The 17,001-nt window shown below is 44.8% G+C and overlaps 1 protein-coding gene across 1 annotated transcript in view; it reads left to right on the forward strand.

Moving 5' to 3' along the window:
• The window catches only part of LOC113219584 (protein SFI1 homolog), a 64,890-nt gene that overhangs the window by 9,331 nt on the left and 38,558 nt on the right, over positions 1 to 17,001 (forward strand). The window contains exons 3-4 of the mRNA XM_026452930.2: positions 10,428 to 10,538; positions 14,751 to 14,845. Of these exons, the coding sequence (XP_026308715.2) occupies positions 10,428 to 10,538; positions 14,751 to 14,845 (206 nt within the window). The remainder of the gene's footprint in view (positions 1 to 10,427; positions 10,539 to 14,750; positions 14,846 to 17,001) is intronic.

Raw genomic sequence — 17,001 nt, forward strand, 5'->3', positions numbered from 1 at the left:
AGCATGTGCCAGCATGCCCAGCCCTAAAATCCATTTTTTACGCAATTTTATTTATCGATATTTGACCCATATTTGACTGGGAACCTCATTTCAAATAATGCCTTCCGAGTCCTTGGGAAATGCTGATTGTATGTTAGAAGTACACTAACTCTAAGGGAAAGTCTAACAATGGATGAAACAAATTGAGATTTGCTTTTTCTTTCTTTTACTTTTAGAGACTATGTTTTCCAGGCTGGTCTTGAACTCCTGTGCTTAAGCGATCTTCCCTGCCTCAGCCTCCCAAAGTATTAGGATTACAGGCATGAGGGGATTTACTTTTTTTTTTAAAACAAGCCATCTGGAGGTTGGCAGTTACTGGTATTGCTTCAATTGCTCAGTCATGTAGTTTCAGGCTCAGGCTTCTAGTACCTTTCTAGTTCAACATCCTTAGCACATTGGCCCTTTGTCCTCATAGGTGACACTTCGTAGTTGCAAGATGACTGTTCTAGCTTTACACAGGAAGGTGGGGGTAAGGGAGGTGTCCTTTTGATCTCTTTATCAGCAAAGAAAACTTCCCTGGAAGTTCCCCACCACATTCTGCTTCTGCCTCATTGGCCAGAGCTTTGTCACCGGCCACCTTTAGCTACAGAGGAGGTTGGGAAAGAAATCTTTCTGGCCTCTGTAGTGGATACTGATGAGAAAAAGGGCTTGGCCGTGGGTGTTGGGTTAGCCAGTGACTGCTAGCTAACACTGCTATACTGCTTTAAAACATTTGCATTATGCTGTTTTTCATGTCTTTGCTCTTCAGTGGTAGCTGGGTGTAGAGGAAAGAATACTGGACTAGAATTAAGGAGACCTGAGCTTTGGTTGTAACCCAGGCCCTAGCTAATTATTTGATCTGAGGATAGTTATGCCTGTGGGCCTCAATTTTGCAAATTACAGAATGATAGAGTGAGAATATTTGTTTTCTAAGCACCTACGGAAATTAGAATTTTGATACTGTGTTTCTTTTTTTTTTTTTTTTTTTTTTTTTTTTTTTTTTTTTTTTTTTTTGAGACGGAGTCTCGCTCTGCCGCCCAGGCTGGAGTGCAGTGGCCGGATCTCAGCTCACTGCAAGCTCCGCCTCCCGGGTTCACGCCATTCTCCTGCCTCAGCCTCCCGAGTAGCTGGGACTACAGGCGCCCGCCACGTCGTCCGGCTAGTTTTTTGTATTTTTAGTAGAGACGGGGTTTCACCATGTTAGCCAGGATGGTCTCGATCTCCTAACCTCGTGATCCGCCTGTCTCGGCCTCCCAAAGTGCTGGGATTACAGGCTTGAGCCACCGCGCCCGGCCGATACTGTGTTTCCATTGACTTAGAAACTTGTGAAGGGATAGTTATTTTCCAGTATCTATATATCAATATCAAATATCAATCTGTTAAAATCAAGTAGGTTCTTTGTTACTTGGGGGAACACTGGGCATCCTGATCTTTGTTTTTAGTCTTTTCCATACTGAGTTATTTATTTCTCAATTTTAGATGTGTTAGGTGGGAATAATATCATGCCACAAACTGCAGAATAATGCCTTTATGTGCTTAATGTTTTAGCATTGTTTTTTGTTGTTGTTGTTGTTGTTGTTTTTTGAGACAGAGTTTCGCTCTTGTTGCCTAGGCTGTAGTGCAAAGGTGGGATCTTGGCTCACTGCAACTTTTGCCTCCTGGGTTCAAGCAATTCTCCAGTCTCAGCCTCCCAAATAGCTGAGACTACAGGCATGCGCCACCACGCCTGGCTATTTTTTATTTTAGTAGATACGGGGTTTTACCATGTTGGTTAGGTTGGTCTTGAACTCCTAACCTCAGATGATCCACCTGCCTCAGCCTCCCAAAGTGCTGGAATTACAGCATGAGCCTCTGCACCCAGCCTTAACCATTTTTTTTTTAAAGTACAGTTTCCATTTTATTTTTCTCCAGAGTATAATTTTTCTTCAGTCCTTAAGGACACAGCTTCTTAATGGGTTTTGGTGGGAGTCATGGGGCAACGCCCACAGGTCAAAATTATGGTGCGGGTATTCAGTCTTAGTGGGCTTCATGAGATTGATTTCTAACTACTTAGCTGTGAATGGCACAACTCACTTATTAAGGCAGCCTCATATATGGCTTGGGTAGCACCTAGACATCAAAGACCCTCACTTCAGAAGTGTCCCTGACTGCTGCAGCCTCTACTGTGTTTCACATGATGAATTTCTCCTGTTTTTGTTAAAGTCACTAAATTTACTACAGTCAGTGATGAATTCCTAAACTTTGTTTAACTTGACCTACCAGGTAGCATTAGAGAGTCCATCATTTCCTTCTTCTAGAATCCCTTTCTTCTCCCAGCTTCTAGTTACCATCCTCTTGTGTTTTCTCTCCTACCTGTTTGACTGCCCCTTCTAACTCTCCTTTGTTTTCTTCCTCATCTAAATACCCCAACACCTAGTCTTTGCACTGCTTCTCTAGCTGCCCCACAACCGAAATCTCATCAAATCTCATCAAATCTCACAGTGATTCTCAGATGTGTATGCCCAGCCAAGACCTCTGCCTTGAAACTCTGTACTTTTACATACGTGACAACTCCACTGGGTGTCACACCATAGTATGTCCAAAACTGAAATCGTCATCTTCCCCCTCTCAGGGGAAACTCCATCCTTCCAAGTGCTCAGGTCGGAAACGGTGAAGTCATCCTTCACACCTCTTGTTCTTTCATACCCCAATTTAAAATGTCAAATGCCAAAATCATGTTGCTTCAACCTTCAAAATGCGTTCAGAATCCAGCCAATTTTCAGACCTCTAGTAGCTACCACCTGGTCCAAGCCATCAGCATCTCTCCCTCAGGTGACTCCAGTGACTCCTCATTGGTCTCCTGCTTCCTGTCTTGCGCCTAGTCAGTATCTTCCCAGTAGGTAGTCTGAGTAAATCAAGTCACATCATTCTGTCAAACTTCCAGTGGCTTCCTGCTGAAAGTAAAAGCCCATAGTCATTACCGTGGCCTACAAGACCAACCAACTTTTTGTGCCACCTATAGGTTTTTTTTTCATTTCTGCTGTCATATTTTTAATTTCCAAGAGCTTGTTTTTGTTCTCTGCATGTTCCCTTTTTAATTTCTAAAAGCTTCTTTTGTTCTCTGCGTGTTTCCTTTCTTTTTAATAGTATCCTGGAGGCTCAAAATTTTTTGAGGATAATGTGGTTTTTTTTTTAAGATGTTTATCTGCTTACACTGTGTATCTTCTAAGATCCTTTTTTCTTTGCGTTTTTGGTCACTGTGTCATGTTGGAGCCTTTCCTCAAATGTCAAGAGATTCTTATATTGTCTGTTTATATTTAACAGCAGGGCCCTAAAAAGCTAATTTTAGAAGCTTTTTTCTTTTCTTTTTTAAGACAGGGTCTCACTCTGTTGCCTAGGCTAGAGTGCAATGGCGCAATCTCAGCTCACTGCAACCTCCGCCTCCTGGGTTCAAGTGATTCTCCTGCCTCAGCCTCCCGAGTAGCTGGGATTACAGGCATGCAATGCACCACCATGCCTGGCTACTTTTTGAATTTTTAGTAGAGAGAGGGTTTCACCACGTTGGTTAGGCTGGTCTCAAACTCCTGACTTCAGGTGATCTGCCTTACCTGAGCCTCCCAAAGTGCTGGGATTACAGGTGTGAGCCACCACACCCAGCCAGAAGCTTTTATATGTAAGCATGAGGACTTACAACTTGAAGGCTTCACTGAAGGCTTTGGGGTAGATTTCACCAGGGAATCTAGCTGTCTGTGTCTCTGACGGCCTTTTCCCTTAGGTTGATCAGTTTTCCCCAGACAAAAGAGATACCCTCCAACTCCTTCTGGCATGGGGTGGGATGGAGATGAAGGTGGTAATTTAAAAAAATTTTTAATTTGTATTTATTTATTTAGTTTTTTTTTTTTTTTTTTTTTGAGACCGAGTCTTGCTCTGTCACCCAGTCTGGAGTGCAGTGGTGCGATTGACTCACTGCAACCGCCGCCTCCCAGGTTCAAGCAATTCTCCTGCCTCAGCCTCTTGAGTAGCTGGGATTACAGGTGCCCACCACCATGCCTGGCTAATTTTTATATTATTTGTAGAGATGGGGTTTCACCCTCTTGGCCAGGCTGGTATCGAACTCCTGACCTTGTGATCCAGCCACCTCAACCTCCCAAAGTGCTGAGATTATAAGCGTGAGCCACCACGCCCGGCCTACAGGTTTTTTTTTTTTTTTTTTTTTTCTGTTTTTTTTTAAACAGAATCTTGGCTGCGCGCGGTGGCTCAAGCCTGTAATCCCAGCACTTTGGGAGGCCGAGACGGGCGGATCACGAGGTCAGGAGATCGAGACCATCCTGGCTAACCCGGTGAAACCCCGTCTCTACTAAAAAATACAAAAAACTAGCCGGGCGAGGTGGTGGGTGCCTGTAGTCCCAGCTACTCGGGAGGCTGAGGCAGGAGAATGGCGTAAACCCGGGAGGCAGAGCTTGCAGTGAGCTGAGATCTGGCCACTGCACTCCAACCTGGGGGACAGAGCGAGACTCCGTCTCAAAAAAAAAACAGAATCTTACTCTGTCACCCTTGCTGGAGTACAGTGGTATGATCTCGGCTCACTACAACCTCTACCTCTCAGGTTCATGCGAGTCTCCTGCTTCAGCCTCCCAAGTAGCTGAGACCATGGGTATGCACTACCATGCCCGGCTAATATTTGTATTTTTAGTAGAGATAGAGGTCTTGCCATGTTGGCCAGGCTGGTCTCAGACTGCCCTCAAGTGATCCACCCACCTTGGCCTTCCAAAGTGCTGGGATTACAAACATGACACTGCACCCAGCCGAAGGTGTTAATTATAAGCTTGGCTGCAAGCAGGAAAAGGGATGGTAGGTCTCATTGTTCAGTATGTAGACTTTTGGTCTAGGACCATCTCCCAAGCTTTGCCTAGTATTCTGGAGTCCAGTTCTCCTGTGGCTCGCCTCTTCAGAGATATACCTGAGTCTCTGCTTGAGTGAATAATGGGATCCAAGGGCCTAACGGCTTCTGACACACAGGCTTGCAAACAATCCTGTGTTTTCATCTCAGTCCACAGCTCCTCGTCTCCTGATACTTCTCATTTCCACCCCTTTCTGGGGGGCCTGTGCCACCAGGTGGGTGCTTCTTGTCTCCCTTCTTCCCCCACAACAAGACACTTAGTTCTCTCCTTTATCTGGTGATTCATCTGCAACTCTTTTGCCTAAAATTGACTAAAATTTGTTGACAGCTCTTGGCTGTCACCCTTTCTCCTATTCTCTTGGTCTTTATAGGCTTACACCTTTTTGAATACATCTGCTGTTATTTAATGCGGCATGGGGAATGGAAGGAGGTAAATGGATATGTTCTTTTTACCATGTGCAAATGGTTCCTTTTTAGTACAGTTTTTTAGAATTGTTGGCTGGGCATAGTGGCTCGCACCTGTAATCCTAGCACTTTGGAAGGCCGAGGCAGGCGGATCACAAGGTCAAGAGTTCGAGACCAGCCTGGCCAACATGGTGAAACCCCGTTTCTACTAAAAATACAAAAATTAGCTGGGTGTGGTGGCGTGTGCCTGTTATCCCAGTTACTCAGGAGGTTGAGGCAGGAGAATTGCTTGAACTCGGGAGGCAGAGGTTGCAGTGAGCCGAGATGGCACCACTGTACTCCAGCCTAGGTGACAGAGAAGACTCTGTCTCAAAAAAAAAAAAAAGAATTGTAAATGAATGTGTTCAGCAATCTTTCAAATATTATAGAAATGTACAGTTTAGGAGCCAGTCTCCTATAATCCCCCCCTCCCCAAGAGAGAACCACTGGCATTAGTTTGATATTCTGGAGTCTTTTTAGGCTTTTAATATGTGTGATATAATCATTTATGTATGCATGCACACATGCTTGTTTATATGTATACAAGTGTGTATATGTGTGTGTGTGTGTATATATTTGATGTATTCCAACATATGGGTGCTGTAAATACATAAAATTAGGCCGGGTGCGGTGGCACATGTTTGTAATCCCAGCACTTTGGGAGGCTGAGGCAGGCAGATCACCTGAGGTCAGGAGTTTAAGCCCAGCCTGAAACCCTGTCTCTACTAAAAATACAAAAATTAGCTGGGCGTGGTCGTGTATGCCTGTAATCCCAGCTACATGGGAGGCTTAGAAAGGAGAATCACTTGAACCTGGGAGGTGGAGGTTGCAGTGAACTGAGATCGTGCCATTGCACTCTAGACTGGGCGACGAGGGAAGCTCTGTCTCAAAAATGTATATGTATAAATACTATTATTTATTTATTCATTCATTCTTTGAGACAGGGTCTCGCTCTATCAGCCAGGCTGGAGTGCAGTGGCCTGATCTCAGCTTACTGCAACCTCCACCTCCTGGGTTGAAGCAATTCTTGTGCCTCAGCCTCCCAAGTAGCTGGGACTACAGGCATGCACCACCATGCCCAGCTAATTTTTGTATTTTTGTTAGGTTTCACCATGTTGGCCAGGGTGATCTCAAACTCCTGACCTCAAGTGATCTGCCCGCCTTGGCCTCCCAAAGAGCTTCGATTACAGGTGTGAGCCACTGCGACTGACCTAATTTTTTAAAAAACATACCATATTGTACATACCATGCAGTAACTTTATTTTTTCACCGAATCACTTTCTGAGGCATCTGTCCCTTCAGTACCCTTAGGTCTGCTTCATTCATAGAAAATGAGCGCATGGCATTGATTGAATTGTATTATTAACCTGTCCTCTTTTGATGTGTATTTGTGGTGTTTCACTCTTCTCTTGTTATTATTATAGGCAATAGTGAGGTGAATTCCCTTATGTATGTCTTTGTAAGCTAGTTTTTAAAAACCGTGAGTGGAATTGAGCGCAGTGGCTCACGTCTGTAATCCCAGCACTTTGGGAGGCTGAGGCCAGTGGACCACCCTAGCTCAGGAGTTCGAGACCAACCTGGCCATTATGGCAAAACCCCATCTTTACTAAAAGTACAAAAATTAGCTGGGCGTGGTGGCATGCGCCTGTAGTCCCAGCTATTCAGGAGGCTGAGGCAGGAGAATCTTTTGAACCTGGGAGACAGAGCTTGCAGTGAGCTAAGATCGTGCCACTGCACTCCAGCCTGGGCAACAGAGCGAGACTCTGTCTCAAATTAAAACAAAACTATGAGTGGGTTAGGAGGAGCAACATGTTAGTAGCCTGCAGAACCATGAAAAGAAATTCAGTGATTGACAGGCCAGTGCGGTGGCTCATGCTTGTAATCGCAGCACTTTGGGAGGCCAAGGTGGGCAGATTGAGCTCAGAAGTGTGAGACCGGCCTGGGCAACATGGTGAAAACCCATCTCTACTGAAATACAAAAAATTATCTCGGTTGGGTGGTATGTGCCTGGAGTTACAGCTACTTGAGAGACTGAGGCACGAGAATAACTTGAACCCATGAGGTGGAGATTACAGTGAGCAGAGATCATGCCACTGCCCTCCAGCTTGGGTAACAGAGCAAGACTGTTTCAAAAAAAATTTTTAAAAATCAACACCATCTGTCACTGCTCTTCTGTGTTCCTTATTACCTTTTTCCTGACTAATTTCTCTTACTCATCTTTTGCTGCTGTTATAACTCCCCTCTTTAGATTTCAGCTAAATTAATATCCTATGTTCCTGTTAAGTACTAGGAATATTATTAGACATTTACTTATTTTATAACGTTAATTTCATATGTTTGTAAATAAGACGTTCCTACTTTTTAGTAATAAAAATATTTTTCATTCTGGTGAATAAAAAAATTAAAAATAGTGGCCGGGCGCGGTGGCTCAAGCCTGTAATCCCAGCACTTTGGGAGGCCGAGATGGGCGGATCACGAGGTTGGGAGATCGAGACCATCCTGGCTAACATGGTGAAACCCCGTCTCTACTAAAAATACAAAAAACTAGCCGGGCGAGGTGGCGGGCGCCTGTAGTCCCAGCTACTTGGGAGGCTGAGGCCGGAGAATGGCGTGAACCCGGGAGGCGGAGCTTGCAGTGAGCTGAGATCCGGCCACTGCACCCCAGCCTGGGCGACAGAGCAAGACTTCGTCTCAAAAAAAAAAAAAAAAAAAAAATTAAAAATAGTAATTTTCAATTCACTTTATGGTATTTGAAAAGTCAGATTTTGGGAGACCAAGGGAGGAGGATCACCTGAGCTCAGGAGTTCAAGACTAGCTAGGGTAGCATAGTGAAATCCTGCCTCTACAAAAAATAAAAAATTAACCAGGCATAGTAGTGGAGCATGTCTGTAATCACAGCTACTTGGGAGGCTGAGGTGAAAGGATCACTTGAACCTAGGATGTCAAGGCTGCAGTGAGCCGTGACTGCACCACTGCATTCCAGCCAGGGCAACAGAGCGAGACCCAGTCTCCAAAAAAAAGTCAGATTTTTATTTTACTTTAACATCTTTAATCAGTAAAATCAATATTAGAAAAATTTTAACCTCATTTCTAGTTTAAGTAGCTCTGAGATTCTGACCTGAAAAAGCCAAATGTCTATTTTCCTTCTTTTTAAGTTTTTTTGATTGTTTAAGAGATAGGGTCTCACTCTGTTGCCCAGACCAGAGTGCAGTGACACATTCACAGCTCACTGCAGCCTTGACCTCTGGGGCTCAAGCTATCCTTCCACCTAAGCCTCTGGAATAGCTGGGACCACAGGTGCATGCCTCCATACTTGGCTAACTAAAAAAATTTTAGGGGGGGCCGGACGCGGTAACTCAAGCCTGTAATCCCAGCACTTTGCAAGGCCAAGGTAGGCGGATCACCTGAGGTCGGGGGTTTGAGACCAGCCTGACCAGCATGGAGAAACCCCGTCTCTACTAAAAATACAAAATTAGCTGGGCGTGGTGGCGCGTGCCTGTAATCCCAGCTACTCAGGAGGCTGAGGCAGGGGAATCGCTTGAAGCTAGGAGGCAGAGGTTGTGGTGAGCAGAGATCACACCATTGCACTCCAACCTGGGCAACAAGAGCAAAACTCCGTCTCAAAAAAAAAAAAAAAAAATTGCAGAGCTGGGTACAGTGGCTCATGTGTGTAATCCCAGCACTTTGGGAGGCTCAGGTGAGAGTATCGCTTGAGCCCAAGAGTTTGAGAACAGCTTGGGTAATATAATGAGACATCATCACAAATTTTTTTACTTTTATTTTTTGGGTAGAGATGGAGTGTTTTATTTTATTTTATTCTATCTTATTTTATTTATTTATTTATTTTTTGAGACAAAGTCTCACTCACCACAACCTCTGCCTCCCAGGTTCAAGCGATTCTCCTGCCTCAGCCTCCCGAATAGCTGGGACTACAGGCATGTACCACCATGCCCAGCTAATTTTTGTATTTTTAGTAGAGATAGGGTTTTACTATGCCAGCCAGTCTTGTCTCGAACTCCTGACTTTGTGATCCACCCGCTTCAGCCTCCCAAAGTGCTGGGATTGCAGGTGTAAGCCACCGTGTCCGGCCTTTTTTTTTTTTTTTTTTTTCCCCTGTATTTGAGACAGGCTCTTACTCTTTCGCCCAGGCTGGAGTGCAGTGGTGTAATCTCAGTTCACTGGAATGTCTGCCTTCTGGGTTCAAGTGATCCTCCCACTTCAGCCTCCCGGGTACCTGGGACTACAAAAGCATGCCCCCACTATGCCTGGCTAATTTTTTATTTTTTGTAGAGACTGGGTTTCACCATGTCACCCAGCCTGGTCCTGAACTCCAGCAATCCAACTGTCTCAGCCTCCCAAAGTGCTGGGATTACAGCCGTAAACTACCACTTCAGCCCTAGATGGAGTCTTGCTATGTTGCCGAGGTTGGTCTTGAACTCCTGGCCTCAAGCAGTCCTCCCACTTTGACCTCTCAAAACGTTTGGATTACAGGCATGAGCCACCATGCCTGGCCTCTATTTTTAATCTATCTTGGTGTTTACTTTTTGTTCTTTGAGACAGAGTCTTGCTCTGTCACCAGGATGGAGTACAGTGGCGCTGTCTCAGCTCACTGCAACCTCTGCCTCCCAGATTCAAGCAGTTCTCCTGCCTCAGCCTCCTGAGTAGCTGGGACTACAGGCACGTGCCACCATGCCCAGGTAATTTTTGCATTTTTAGTAGAGATGGGGTTTCACCATGTTGGCCAGGATGGTCTTGATCTCTTGACCTTGTGATCCACCCGCCTTGGCCTCCCAAAGTACTGGGATTACAGGCGTGAGGCACTGCGCCCGGCTGGTGTTTTCATTTTTTGTTTGTTTGTTTGTTTCTAGTAGAGATGGGGTTTCACCATGTTAGCCAGGATGGTCTTGATTTCCTGACCTCGTGATCCGCCTGCCTCGGCCTCCTAAAGTGCTGGGATTACAGGTGTGAGCCACTGCGCCCGGCCATACTTTTTTGTGAGAAGGTAACAATATGAAACTGTGATTTGGGAAGAGATGTTAGCTCCAACATAATCATATATATATATGATTTTTTTGTATTGCCCTAGATTTTACTATGAGCAGCGATTACTACGGAAGGTCTTCGAAGAATGGAAAGAAGAGTGGTGGGTTTTCCATCATGAGTGGAAACTCTGTGTTCGAGCGGACTGTCACTACAGGTCAGGTTTCATGTTATACTCCTTCAGTTTTACTGATGCACATTATCAGATGATTATGTGTTGGCATGTTTATGGTCAAAAGAAGCAAACTTTGGATCACTTTTGGTTTTTCTTCAAATCATTTTTAGAGTTACCAAGATCAAAGTTCCAAATTAAACCCAAGCATGTATGCACATGCTGGGCACGTGCACACAGACACACATACACACACACCTCCCACACCTCTAATTCAGGTAACTAGTATGTGTTGGTTATGCTAATAGTTTGAATGGGATTTTCCCACCGATTTTCATTTCTATATAATTTCTAATTCTGAAAGTATTCTGGGTTTTTTTTTGTTGTTTGTTTTAAGACATAATCTCACTCTATTGCCCAGGCTGGAGAGCTGTGGCACGATCTTGGCCCACTGCAACCTCCACCTCCTAGGTTCAAGCAATTCTGCTGCCTCAGTCTCCCGAATAGTTGGGATTACTGGCATGCGCCACCATGCCCAGCTAATTTTTGTAGTTTTAGTAGAGACAGGGTTACATCATGTTGACTGGGCTGGTCTCGAACTCCTGACCTCAGGTGATCTGCCCGCCTTGGCCTCCCAAAGTGCTGGGATTACAGGCGTGAGCCACTGCGCCTGGCCTATTTTTTTTGTTTTGTTTTTTTGAGATGGAATCTCACTCTTGTTGCCCAGGCTGGAATGCAGTGGTGCACTGCAACCTCCGCCCCCTGTGTCCAAGTGATTCTCCTGCCTCAGCCTGCCTAGTAGCTGAGATTACAGGCATGCGCCACCATGCCCAGCTAATTTTGTATTTTTAGTAGAGATGAGGTTTCTCCATGTTGGTCAGTCTGATCTCAATCTCCTGACCTCAGGTGATCCTCCCGCCTTGGCCTCCCAAAGTGCTGGGATTACAGGCATGAACCACCATACCTGGCCCTGTTTTAAAAATAGTAAGTTGTTCTAATTTACATTGATTGTGGGAGAAAATATATGCCCAACATAGAATATTAAGAAAATAGAGGTCAGGCCCTGTAATCCTGGCACTTTGGAATGCCGAGGTAGGTGGATCACTTAAGCGCAAGAGTTTGAGACCAGCCTTAGCAACATGATGTAACCCCATCTCTACCAAAAAGTACAGAATACCAGCAGGGTGTAGGGGTGTGCGCCTGTGGTCTCAACTACTTGGGAGGCTGAGGCAGAAGGATTGCTTGAGCCCGGGAGGCAGAGATTGCAGTGAGCTGAGATTGTGCCACTCACTCCAGCTTGGGCAACAGAGCTAGATACACACACACACACACACACACACACACACAAGAAAAGAAAGGAAAAAACTCTTAATCCTTGACATTCACATTCCTGGGGATAAGTGAAGGGGAAAGTAACAATTGAGAATTATTATATCAAATACACATTTTCAGACCTTTTTTAAAAATCTGAATGTCATTTCTTATAGATTGTGTATTTAAAATGGTATTAACTCTTATTGTAGTCATTTCTTTGTCTAGGTTCTTTGGAGCAAGAGTTCTGATTTATGGATATTTCAGATTAAAATATAGACACACTGAGTTGTTTTAATAAGCAGATAGAATATGAAATCAAGGCCTAGGAATTACAGTAGTGAATATATGGGGAAGGCCGAGTGTGGTGGCTCACTCCTGTAATCCCAGTACTTTGGGAGGCTGAGGCGGGTGGATCAGTTGAGGTTAGGAGTTCGAGACCAGCCTGGCCAACATTGAGGAAACCTTGTTTCTATTAAAAAAAAAATAAATACAAAAATTCCAGCCTGGGCAACACAGTGAAACCCCATCTCAATGAAAATACAAAAGACATTAGCTGGGCGTGGGGCATGCGCCTGTAGTCCCAGCTATTTGGGAGGTTGAGACCGGAAAATTCATTGAACTCAGGAGGCAGAGACTACAGTAAGTCGAGATCGCACCACTGCACTCTGGGCAACAAAGCAAGACTCTGTCTCCAAAAAATAAAAATAAAAAAATAAAAAAATTAGCTGGGCATGGTGGCATGTGCCTGTAGTCCCCAGCCACTCAGGAGGCTGAGGCAGAAGAATTGCTTGAACCCAGGAGTCGGAGGTTGCAGTGAGCTGAGATCATGCCACTGCACTCCAGCCTGGGCGACAGAGTGAGACTCTGTCTCAAAAAAAAAAAAAAACTTTTTAAAATGAATGTTAATAAAATATTTAAAACTAGGAAAATATGAAGAGATGAAAGTCTTAAAATGTATGGCGTATGTATCAAGAAGAAGGAAAAGGCATCAATGACCATGTGGTAGTGCAAACGAGAAGTGATGTTTTTTTGTTTTGTTTTGTTTTTGAGACGGAGTCTCGCTCTGTCGCCCAGGCTGGAGTGCAGTGGCGCGATCTTGGCTCACTGCAAGCTCCGCCTCCCGGGTTTACGCCATTCTCCCCCCTCAGCCTCCCGAGTAGCTGGGACTACAGGCGCCCACCACCTCGCCCAGCTAGTTTTTTGTATTTTTTTTTTTAGTAGAGACGGGGTTTCACCGTGTTAGCCAGGATGGTCTTGATCTCCTGACCTCATGATCCGCCCTTCTCGGCCTCCCAAAGTGCTGGGATTACAGGCTTGAGCCACCGTGCCCGGCCGAGAAGTGATGTTTTTTATAGTGTGGATAGTTAAGATAATTAAGATGGGACTGTCGGCCAGGCATCGTAGCTAACACCTGTAATCCTAGCACTTTAGGAGGCCGGGGCAAGAGATCACTTGAGCCCAGGAGTTTGAGACCAGCCTAGGGAACATGGCAAAAGCCCCCTCTACAAAAAAATACAAAAATTAGCCAGGAGTGGTGGTGTGTTCCTGTAGTCCCAGCTACTCGGAGGCCAAGGTGGGAGGAGTACCTGAGCCCAGGGAGGGCTCAAGGCTACAGTGAGCCATGTTCACATTACTGCACTCCAGCCTAGGTGACAGAGTGAGACCCTGTGTTAAAAAAAAAAAAAAAAAAAAAAAAAAAATTTTGTTTTCCCAACCTAATGGAATTTTTTTTTTTTTTTTTTTTTTTTTTTAATTTGAGACAGAGTCTTGGTGTCACCCATGCTGGAGTGCAGTAGAGCAATCTCGGCTCACTGCAACCACCGCCTCCTGGGTTCAAGCGATTCTCCTGCCTCAGCCTCCTGAGTAGCTGAGACTACAGGCACATGCCACTACGTGTGGCTAATTTTTATATTTTTAGTAAAGACAGGGTTTCACCATGTTGACCAGGCTGGTCTCGAACTCCCAACCTCAGGTAATCTGCCTGCCTCGGCCTCCCAGAGTGCTGAGATTACAGGTGTGAGCTACTCTGCCTGTCCCAAACATCATGAATTTGTGGATTATGAAAGTGAACTTATTCTTGGAGCAGTCAAGCCTTTGCTTCCTCAGTGACACTTTAAGGTATGGAGAATGACTCTTCCTCAAAGAGAATAGAGTTCATTGTGATTGTAGGAAATGAAATTTTAGCTTTGGTGCAGGTATGGTTTTTTGTTTTTTGTTTTTTTTTTAATCAGAAGCGTCAATGTTAAATTCTTCTGAGTATAGAACAGACTTGCCGGGCGCGGTGGCTCAAGCCTGTAATCCCAGCACTTTGGGAGGCCGAGACGGGCGGATCACAAGGTCAGGAGATCGAGACCATCCTGGCTAACCCGGTGAGACCCCGTCTCTACTGAAAAATACAAAGAAAAACTAGCCGGGTGAGGTGGCGGGCGCCTGTAGTCCCAGCTACTCGGGAGGCTGAGGCAGGAGAATGGTGTAAAACCCGGGAGGCGGAGCTTGCAGTGAGCTGCGATCTGGCCACTGCACTCCAGCCTGGGCGACAGAGTGAGACTCCATCTCAAAAAAAAAAAAAAAAGAAAAAAAGAACAGACTTGATGTATTGGATTAGGAGTTGTTTTGCTGTTGTTTGTTTTTTGAGACAGAGTCTTGCTCTGTTGTTCAGGCTGAGTGCAGTGGCGCAATCTCGGCTCACTGCAACCTCTACCTCCTGAGTTCAAGTGATTCTCCTGCCTCAGCCTCCAGAATAGCTGGGATTACAGGCGTGTGCCACCACACCCGGCTAATTTTTGTATTTTTAGTAGAGATGGGATTTCACCATATTGGCCAGGCTGGTCTTGAACTCCTTGCCTCGGCCTCTGAAAGTGCTAGGATTATAAGTGTGAGCCACTGTGCCCGGCCTGTTGTTTTATTTTAAAGAAATGCCGTTTGCTTTTTTTGGGTCCTCAGGTATTACCTGTATAACCTGATGTTCCAGACCTGGAAGACCTACGTGCATCAGCAGCAAGAGATGAGGAACAAGTACATCAGAGCCCAGGTTCATGGTGAGAAAAAGAAGTCCATGTATGAAGAAGATGCCCACATTTACCGTGCAGAACGTCATAGGAAGGACAAGCACATTGTCTCAGAGAGAAAATAACTCTAGGTCAAAGGAAGATTTGTTTGATTCTCTTTCATATTTTTCAGAAAGTGTGATCTCTTGAGTGGGCACGTGTACGATTGGATCCCTGTGGTTTTCTCCATATGGCATGGTTTGAGCGCTTAAAGCTCACTTAATCAGAATTTGTGTGAACTGGCTGTTCCTGGCCTGCTGGTTCAGTGTGCTGGCTGGGACTCTCCTGTGGCGCCTGGGGCTGCCGTCTATCTTGCTGTGTCAAGTTGCGCAGAGACTCTGGAGCAGAGCTGCAGTGCTCTTTGTTGATTTGCTTTGCTCAAGTTGTCCCCTTAATGACACTGTGGCCACTTTAGCTCTGGTCAGAGTCTGGTTTCTCTGTGAAACATGTGGAGAGTCTAAGGGAAAAGACATGGAGTTTCAAAATGATAATACAGACTGCATTAGCAGCAGCATGTCCTAAAGGTACCTCAAACTCTGCAAGTCACAAGTACAACCTGTCAATTCCCCTTCCACTTACACCTGCAGTTCCTTTGACTTTTCCTGTCTAAGAAGACTTACTTAGGAATAATGTCCATTCCTCATGCCTCATGTCATCACTGACCTAATCTTTTAAGATGGCCCTCTGAGGCATCACTTGCAGTCATATTTGCATCACTACTTCCTAAGAGTAATCCTCATCATTTTCCCAGAGTCTTGTAAGTACCTCTTCATTAATTTCCCTCATTTATTTTTTCCTACTTCTCATTGTACACATAGCTGCAAGAGTGGTAAGACTTAGATAAGATCATGTCACTCCTTTACGTAGTCAACCCTGCTTGGTATGTCATACAAGGTCTTCATCTCTTCTGTTCTACACCTTCTGCCCTTGACACACTGAATGTGCACTTCCTTATCTTTCTATCTTTGTCCCTGTAGTTCTTCCTTCAGGCCCATTTAAATGTGTAGCTTTCCTTGATCTCCCCTAGCCCAGTGGTCTTTCCCCTGTCTGTATTCCCAAAGTATGAGAAGCTCTTACCCAGGCCTCACAGTTACTGCACCAAATGCACTGTTTCATTGGTAAGTAACTTATGCTGTTTGGTTGTTGTTTGTTTTTTTAATTACATACAGTAATATTCATTCTTTTTGATGTTCAGTTCTAAGACTTTGGTACACATTACCACATACAGCTAATTTTTTGGATTTTTGGTAGAGATGGGCTTTCCCTATGTTGCCCAGGCTGGTTTCAAACTCCTGGACTAAAGCAATCCACCTGCCTCAGTCTCCCAAAGTTCTGGCAGTACAGGTGTGAGCCACCGTGCCTGGCCTTAAGTTTAACTCTGTAAGAAACTGGCAATCTTTTTTATTGTGGCTGTACTGTTTTGCATTCCCACCAGTAATTCATGAGCGTTCTACTTGCTCTACATCCTGTTGACCTCTTTGTATTGTCATTAAAATTTTTTCTTCAGTGATACTAATGGGTGTATACAGGCATTTAATTGTGGATTTTTAAAAATTACTGTTACATGGGTATACTGCATAATGGTGGAGATTTGAGTATCCACTACCCAAATAGTGAACATTGTACATGATAGGTAATTTTTCAACCCTTGTCCCTCTTCCACCCTCCCTTACCCTCTTTTGGAGTCCCCGGTGTTTATTATCTCCGCTATTATGTCCATGAGTACCAGCTGTTTAGCTCCCGCTTATAAATGAGAACATGTGGTATTTGATTTTCTGTTTCTGTGTTAGTTCACTTAGGATAATGGCCTCTAGTTCCATCGATGTTGGTGTGAAGGGCATGATTTAATTCTTTTTTTATGGCTGGGTGGTATTCCATGGTGTATATTTTTCTTCTCTCTTCTCTTTCTGCTCTTCCTCCCTCCCTCCCTCCTTCCCTCCTTCCCTCCTTCCTTTCTCTTTCTTTCTTTCTTTCTTTTTCTTTCTCTCTCTCTTTCCTTCCTTCTTTCTTTTCCCTCTTTCTTTCCTTTTCTTTCCTTCTTTCCTTTCTTTTCTTTCCTTTCTTTCCTCCCCTTTCTTTCCTCCCTTCCTTTCTTTCCTTCCTCTCTTCCTTTCTTCCTCCCCCCCCCCCCCCCCCCCCCCCCCCCC

This window comes from Piliocolobus tephrosceles, chromosome 19 (genome assembly GCF_002776525.5).
Source record: "Piliocolobus tephrosceles isolate RC106 chromosome 19, ASM277652v3, whole genome shotgun sequence".
NCBI classification, from domain to species: domain Eukaryota; kingdom Metazoa; phylum Chordata; class Mammalia; order Primates; family Cercopithecidae; genus Piliocolobus; species Piliocolobus tephrosceles.